Raw genomic sequence first — 7,859 nt, forward strand, 5'->3', positions numbered from 1 at the left:
ATAACCAATCTGCTGTCCAAGGAGGAAGTTAATCATTTTTAAATCAACACAAATTGACCACTGATGTTCTTCGTATTTAATTTTTCTCAAAACTAATGCTATTGTTCCATATTCTTCCTTCATGGTAGTAGAATGACCAATAGGAATTGAGCCATATTTGTTACCGTTATGTAAAAAAACACATTTTAAACTACGTTTTGAACTGTCAATATACCATTTATCCTATAACGTGTAGCTAGAGCTGATAGAGAAAATCTGGTGGCATTTTTGGAATCAGCACATTAAAAACATCCAAACTCAGATGATAAATTTCCGGCACCAAATTCTTTTTTTCATTTTGTTGGCCTGTGTTATTGATGGGGAAACCTGTTACCAACAGCATGCGTGTTTGTTCCCTTCATTTCCAGGATAGCGATTATGTTACTACAGGTCAGTAGTACCTAAATGAATTTTCAATATAATTTTTTGATGAATATTTCATCTTCATAGGTTCGGTACTTCAGCACATGAAAGCCCCTAAGCTGAAAGCTGTTCCCTGTCGAAATTTACCAGAGAGTAAATTTTCAAAGACATTGAATAGGGCCAGCATTGCAAGACGCAAACTGAGATTAGAAAAACGAAGAGCTTTTAGGGATGAGCATATTTATCCACGTCCCACAACTGATGTCATTCATTCACATGAGTTGCAAAGTACAGAGACACCTGAGCAGCAAAAGGTATTTGAAATTTCTGACTTGAATGAAGATGAACAATCAGTTGTGGAGGCGTTATTGGATTTGCAATTCATCGGAAATAAGAATGTAGTGGAAACTCATCAAGATAAAGGAGTTCGAGTGCAGAGTGGTGATCTAAGATGGAACTTCGTAAGCACCATTACAAGCGATAAGCAGTTGAATTCCTTGACTGGAATTCCAAATTTCGACCTGTTGAATAATTTCGTTGAATTAATTACTAAGGGTACGTACATACCGAAGATGCATGGATGAGCGCGGTGGAGGTCGCGGTCGCGATCGTTACATCGATGTCAAAACAAACTTTCATATTCTAATGAGACCGTACATACCAAGCGGCGAGGGTGAACGGGTGAAACATCACCCGTTCACCCTCGCCGCTTATCATCGCGGTTTACAACGATGTCGATCGCAGAACAAAATAGTTTGATTTTATATGGCGATCGAGCTGTTGCCGCGAAATACCTTGCACGCTTATTGGCGCTCTTCAAATCACGTGACATTCACCAGCGTAACGTATTTATTTTCAGTTCGTTTGTGAGCTTTGACTCAAAGATTAGTAGTAGAAAGATGAGAAACGAAGCGACTACACTTGCGTGAGCGCCTGGTGGTTCAGTTGTGTATTAAAATATTAAGACTGGTTAAAATATTTATTCAAGGGCCATTTGACATTTCATGGAGATATTTGCACATGGCCGTTTTGTTTATGTTTTGATTGTTTGATTTTCGTACCGTTCGTTTACCTCTCTCGTTCTAGTCACCTAATTTCCATGTTATTTGTGTATTTTATTTAGTGAAAACTTCAAAATCAAAGACTTTGCTCAAAATGTCGTATGGAAAACATTGTATGGTGAAGAACTGTGGAAACTGCTGTTTGGCATTCTCTAAATATAAGTTTTTTAAATTTACCGAAGAAAATGGAAACGTAAGTATTGAACTCGTACAATGTGACTCGGATGTTGATTGATTTTTATTTTCAGTGTTCTGAAGTTGGTAGAACTTTGTGGGCGTCAAGACATTAACTTGAGTAAAAGCTACATCACGTGCAGTGAACATTTTACCGAAGATTACAGAGTTAGGCACTATAATCTTTGCATTTTACTTTAAGTCAATTTGAAGCTTTTCATCCACGTTGCTGTATGCAGGAAGCATCCCATGCATGAAAGGACCACCAAACGAACCACAGCAGTTTGAAACTGATACATCGAATACTGATGGTAAGTCTTCCTAGATATCTGCAATGCATTACTCATTTATCATATATTGAATGCATTTCTTTTTCATATGCAGAAAGCATTCCTTTCATGGAGGGGCCACATGAGATGGAAATCGAGCAGATTGAAAGTGTTACGACAAATACTGACGGTGAGTCATCCCTTATTCAATATATTGAATTGATTGTATTGTTATGAAATTAGATTATCAGTATACTTCCCCTTTTCCAGATATTCTTTCGAGTGTACCTGAAAGAAGTTCTCACACCCTGCAGAGTACTTCCAAGTCTTTCCCCAGAAGTGATAGAAAGATCAGAAAACTGAAAACAACAATCAACTCCTTGTGATGCAAAATATATGGTATATTGAATATTTGTTTATATAGATTTCTGCTAAAAATTGTACAAATTTTATTGATTGAAAAAAATGTATTGCATGGAAATATCAACTTTGATATATAATAGTTCAATATGTACTTTTGTATCCTTTATTCAAAGCTGTACTATTTGTATACAGGTGTTTTCAAAGGTGAGAATTTCGGAAAAAATTATTCTCACCGGTTGAACCTGTCAATAAAAACCTCACCTTTAAATATACCCTGCAAAATCTTCAATTCTGTCATATTGTTCATAAATTTCGAATAAAAATATAGCAAATCTAACAGAGTATTCCATTAATATCAATTGATTCAAAACAATGTTTACATGAAAAAAACGTCCTGATCACAAAACAAAGCCGTGGTTTTGTTTTGTCGCTCAGGATGTTTGTTTCTGATCTCGACTAAGTCGATATTCGATCCGATACTAGGAAGAAAATTCGAATTTCGCACCCTTCAATTATAAAGCAGACAACTGTAATTTTACTGTTTGACATTACGATTTCAGCGCCATCTAATTTCTCAGTATGTGAAACACAGGCCCTAAGTGTAGTCGGTTTTTAGTACTAGAGATATAGGGTCGTTTCCCATCTTTCTATTCTATAATCTTTGCTTTGACTGAAAGGAAAGCATCTTCGACATGTACTGCCAGGCATCGATGTAAACCTCGACCGCGATCGCGACCTCCACCGCGCTCATCCATGCATCTTCGGTATGTACGTACCCTTAATTCTATCCAGATCGAAAAATCCATGAATTGAGTAGGTACCAAAGAACGAATCATTTTGGTATTCATGAAATTGAAAATTTCAATCAAGTTTATAGTGCTGTCATTTCTATTCAGGGTTTCTCAGACCACTGTAAAAAATATTTTCAGTTAGTATATTGCGTATTTAGCAAATGTCCTCAAAGGTTGTATTCAGTGGCCAAGTTCTGAAGAGATATCAAAGAATTTACCACTTTGTTTTGAGAATTTTAAGGCTGTGAGAGTCATACTGGATTGTACTGAAATTCCAGTACAAAAGTCATCATGTTTATCATGCCGCATTAGAACTTATTTTCATTAAAAAGGAATGCAGATCATTAAGTTCATGACGGGTGTAAGTCCTGCCGGAGCTATAACATTTGTATCCAATTGTTATGGAGGCAGAAGTTCAGATAAGGCAATATTTGAACAGAGCCGAATTATAGAAAAATTAGAACTTACTAAAGATTCGGTGATGGTTGACAAAGGTTTTCTAATTGAGAGTATTTGTGAAAATCATTCAATTCGATTGATTAGACCTGTTTTTCTGAAGAACAAGAAACAATTTTTTGAGGAAGAAGCTAAATTGAATATAGCCATATCCAAGGCTAGGGCTCATATCGAAAGAGTGAACCAAAGAATGAAGATTTTTGAAATTTTGTGAGTTCCCTTACCCTTGACACTAGTCTAGTGCTATGGTGAATTTGCAAACACCCATATTGGATGATGATAAATTTTTTTAAAATTGATTCTTGTATACAGGGTGATTCAAAAATCGAGGCGAAATCCAATTTCATAATTTTCCATAAGCCTAGAAATGAATAAGTTGAGTTGATATTATTTTTGTGAACAGTTTTTGTGATGACAACTGTATTTGGTGTTACCTGAAAAAATTGTGATGATACTATTTGGGAAGAAGTGAAAGATTGTTTGCTTGATAATCTGGAAATTAATACTAGATCCATTGATTTTTGTCTTAATGTTAGTGGCACGACTAGGGCTTGAAGAGCTTGAAAATTCGAAGGACCTGAAATAAATGAAAACGCAATGCTGGGGGTTGAGGTGCCTACCTTGAACAGGTGGATATCCTCGAATAATCCTGGCTCTTGGTTCTCTTGCCGGGTTAGCTAACCACGTCGAAGGCTTCAGAACAGCACCACACATTCACTTAGTGTCTATATGTTAAAGTTTGTGGAGAGAAATATTATAGAGTTCAAGAAAAGAGAATGAGAAATCACGTAATTATTAAGCACTGAGAGGCGTTAATTCATACAATAATTTCGAGCGAAGAGCATTAGATTGATTGTCCCTTTATCAGCGGTGCGACAAATCTCATGTTCAGCATATGGGAATTTTGATTTATTCTTTCAGATGAGCTCCTCGAAACTATATAATTACAAATATATTCGAAAGTATTGTGGGTTGCACTAACATTACCGCCCACCTAAAATAGAATATTTTACGTAAATTTGTGAGGAAAAAAAAAAGAAAAACAAAAAAAAATTAGAGAGACAAAAAACAAGAGAAACAGAAGTTATTGAGAAGGCAAAGGACACAACTTCACCAAGGGTCTCTGCAATATACCTTGTGTAGTGCGAACAGTTGCCACTCGAGCTATTTTATCAGCCCCATAATGGAGCGTTTCAATGCGTGCTAGACGCCAGCGTAATGGTGGTAGTTGCTCATCTTTAATGAGAACGAGCATACCCGGAGATAATGCTTTTATGTCCTGGTTATACCATTTTTTGCGTTGTTGCAAAGTATTTAAATATTCGTTGTGCTATCGTTTCCAGAAGTCTTGATGGAGACGACTTAACAGTTGCCATCGCGATAATCTATTCATAGAAAGTGAAGTTAAATCTGGTTCAGGTAACGCACTAAGTGGAGCTAACGTAAGGAAATGTCCGGGTGTCAGAGCTGAGATGTCATTTGGATCATTACTAAGCGGGCATAGTGGGCGAGAGTTCAGTAATGCCTCAATTTGTGTTAACACAGTATGAAACTCTTCGTAACTCAATACCTGATCACCGATCACCCTAAATAAATGGGATTTGACTGATTTGATACCTGATTCCCAAAGGCCGCCAAAATGTGGACCAGATGGAGGATTGGAACTCCTCTCGATCTTTTCAGTATCAACAGCATTGTGCATATACTTAAGCATATCCCTGTACGCACCTTTAAAATTTGTTCCTCCATCGCTGAAGATAGTATTATAGCGACCTCTTCGAGCGATGAAGCGCCGTAGAGCAGCGATAAAAGCATCCGAAGTGAGATAGCAGATCGCCCATGAAAGGTTGAAATGGTTTGGGGTTCAACCTAAAACATGTATGGCATTTAGATATCATCTTATTTATGGATCGTCGAGCAGACAATATCCAAACCTGTTGGGCTAACAAATATTGAAGCGTTTGTGCACCAGGATGCAAATAGACCTGATGGAAATACTGAATGACAAGTTCAGTTAGTCGATGGGAAGAGAGTAATAAGGCTGGGTGTTTGTGTTCGTAGGCCAGACCTGAAAAGGAGAGACGACCGCCCACCCTGAGAAGGCCATCCTCTCCGAGGAATGGATTCAATTTACGTAATTGTTCTGATATAGGTTTTTTGTTTATCAAATTATGAATATCTGTAGAAAAGACGGATTGTTGAACATATTTGATAAGAAAGAAGAAAGCCTTTTTGAGCTCCATCGAAGACAAGACACCGAATCTACGAGAAAGAGGATTTTTTAAGTTATTAACAAACCTTAAAACATAAGACATGATTCGTTTTATTTGAGAGAGACTAGAAAAACTCGACAGTGAGTCATCAACGATTGATAGAGAGACAGAAGTCGATAGAGAAATCTGACGTTCCTCGTCTGAAACAAGAACAGGATCAAAATGTTCACCAACCACATTTTCTCCTTCAAGCTGGTCCCATCCACCATAGTGATGATTCGAAAAGCTCACCAGGTGTCAGACCACTAGATGAACAATCACAATCTGCAGGGTTATCCCTAGTTTTGACATGATGCCAATTTTCTGGGGAAACAAGTTCCTGACTTTGAGTAGTCCTATTACTTACAAAACTCTTCCATCGATGAGAGGAAGATTTGATCCACGTCAGAGCGACAGTGGAATATGACCAAGCAAAAATGCTATTAATCTGGAATGTCTTCGAATATGAGGAATATACCAGGTGAATAAGCTTTGACAACAAAAGAGAGGCGCAAAGCTCCAATCTCGGTAGAGATATTCGCTTTACCGGAGCTACTTTCGACTTGGCACATACGAAGGATGTGCCGATAGAGGCGTTTTCGAAAAAGAATCGCAGATAAACAACTGCTCCATATCCTCGTTCACTACTATCTCCAAAACCATGGAGTTCACATCTAGTGAAGAAATCTGAAGCTAATTTTCGTGGAATTTTGAGCTTTGAAAGCTCTTCTAATTCGGACCTACACTTCTTCCAACGTAATGTTATATCTTGTGGCATTGGATCATCCCACTGTAAACCTAAAGTCCAGAGATGATGGATCAAATGCTTTGCCAGAAAAGTAAATGGGGAAAGGAACCCTAAAGGATCAAAAATTCGCGATAATTCAGACAAAATTGCTCGTTTCATATAGACTTCACTAGAAACATTAGTGGAATAGGTGAATTCATCTAAGGACGGAAACCACATTAAACCGAGAATTTTGACGACCGGATCGACATCAAAATTCAAGGAATTCTGGTGTTGATGGTCCGGAGGGATAGAAGAAAGCAACTCAACGTTGTTACTACACCATTTGCGAAGCTGAAAACCACCTTTTGCAGTAAAGAAATCAATTCCTTCTGCAAAACCTTTGCTTCTTCCAAATCATCACATCCTGTGACAATATCATCTACGTATACGTCTGTCAACAAAACTTTGAAAGCATTAGCAAATGAATGTTTCTCATCCTGCGCCAACTGGAATAGAGTTCTAAGTGCAAGAAAAGGAGCAGGAGAAACTCCATACGTTACAGTATTCAACTGATATTCTTGGACAGACTCACGGGGTGAAAATCTCCAAAGAATTCTTTGGAAATCCCTATGAGAAGGTTGAATCAAGATTTGCCGATACATTTGCTTTATATCAGCAGTGAAAACAAAATTATGAATGCGGAAATTCAACAGAATGACCACAATGTCTTTCTGCAGTTTTGGACCAATGCAGAGAGTATCATTCAATGAGGGATTTCCGGGAACACAAGCAGAGACATCGAAAACCACCCTCAGCTTAGTTGAAACACTATCTGGCTTGATAACGCAATGATGAGGAATATAAAATGAATTTTTCGATCTTAAATCTGGAATTATCAAGGACATATGGTTACTAGATATATAGTCACTCATGAAATTACGATACTCTTCATAAACACTGGATGTTTTTATTAGACGACGTTCGAAGGATAGGAGACGACGAAAAGCTAGGGAGTAGGTATCACCGAAATAAGGAATGTCATTATTCTTGAAAGGTAACGCAACAGAATATCGTCCTGATGCGTCCCGTGAGTGACAATTTTTGAAAAATTGTTCACAATACTCATCTTCCTGTGACAAGGTTGGGAGCTTTGGAACTTCTTCAAGTTCCCAGAACTTTTTCAAGGTAGAATTTATTGAAGATTCGTCAATGGAAGCATGAAATGAATTTATAGTTGGAGGGGAACCTTGGATTTTTCCCATAAACACCCATCCAAAAACAGTTTGGAGAGCTGTTGGTTCTAGACCGTTACCTTCCAGGCGGCCATCCCTAAGAATTGAAGGAAAAACATCTGCGACTAG

At 37.7% G+C, this 7,859-nt stretch overlaps 1 protein-coding gene across 1 annotated transcript; it reads left to right on the top strand.

Moving 5' to 3' along the window:
• The first annotated feature begins 309 nt into the window (after positions 1-309).
• On the top strand, positions 310-986 carry LOC123317734. The gene is made up of 2 exons (XM_044904343.1): positions 310-429; positions 490-986. The coding sequence occupies exons 1-2, from the start codon at positions 357-359 to the stop codon at positions 984-986; spliced, it is 570 nt and encodes a 189-aa protein (XP_044760278.1). The 5' UTR covers positions 310-356.
• The last annotated feature ends 6,873 nt before the right edge of the window (positions 987-7,859 follow it).

The sequence above is a fragment of the Coccinella septempunctata genome, chromosome 7 (genome assembly GCF_907165205.1).
Source record: "Coccinella septempunctata chromosome 7, icCocSept1.1, whole genome shotgun sequence".
NCBI lineage: Eukaryota > Metazoa > Arthropoda > Insecta > Coleoptera > Coccinellidae > Coccinella > Coccinella septempunctata.

Bases quoted from the DNA above. Each gene is read 5' to 3' on its own strand.
- LOC123317734 (XM_044904343.1), top strand. From the start codon at position 357: ATGGGGAAACCTGTTACCAACAGCATGCGTGTTTGTTCCCTTCATTTC. The intron at 430-489 runs GTCAGTAGTACC...TCATCTTCATAG, and splicing joins TAGCGATTATGTTACTACAG to GTTCGGTACTTCAGCACATG.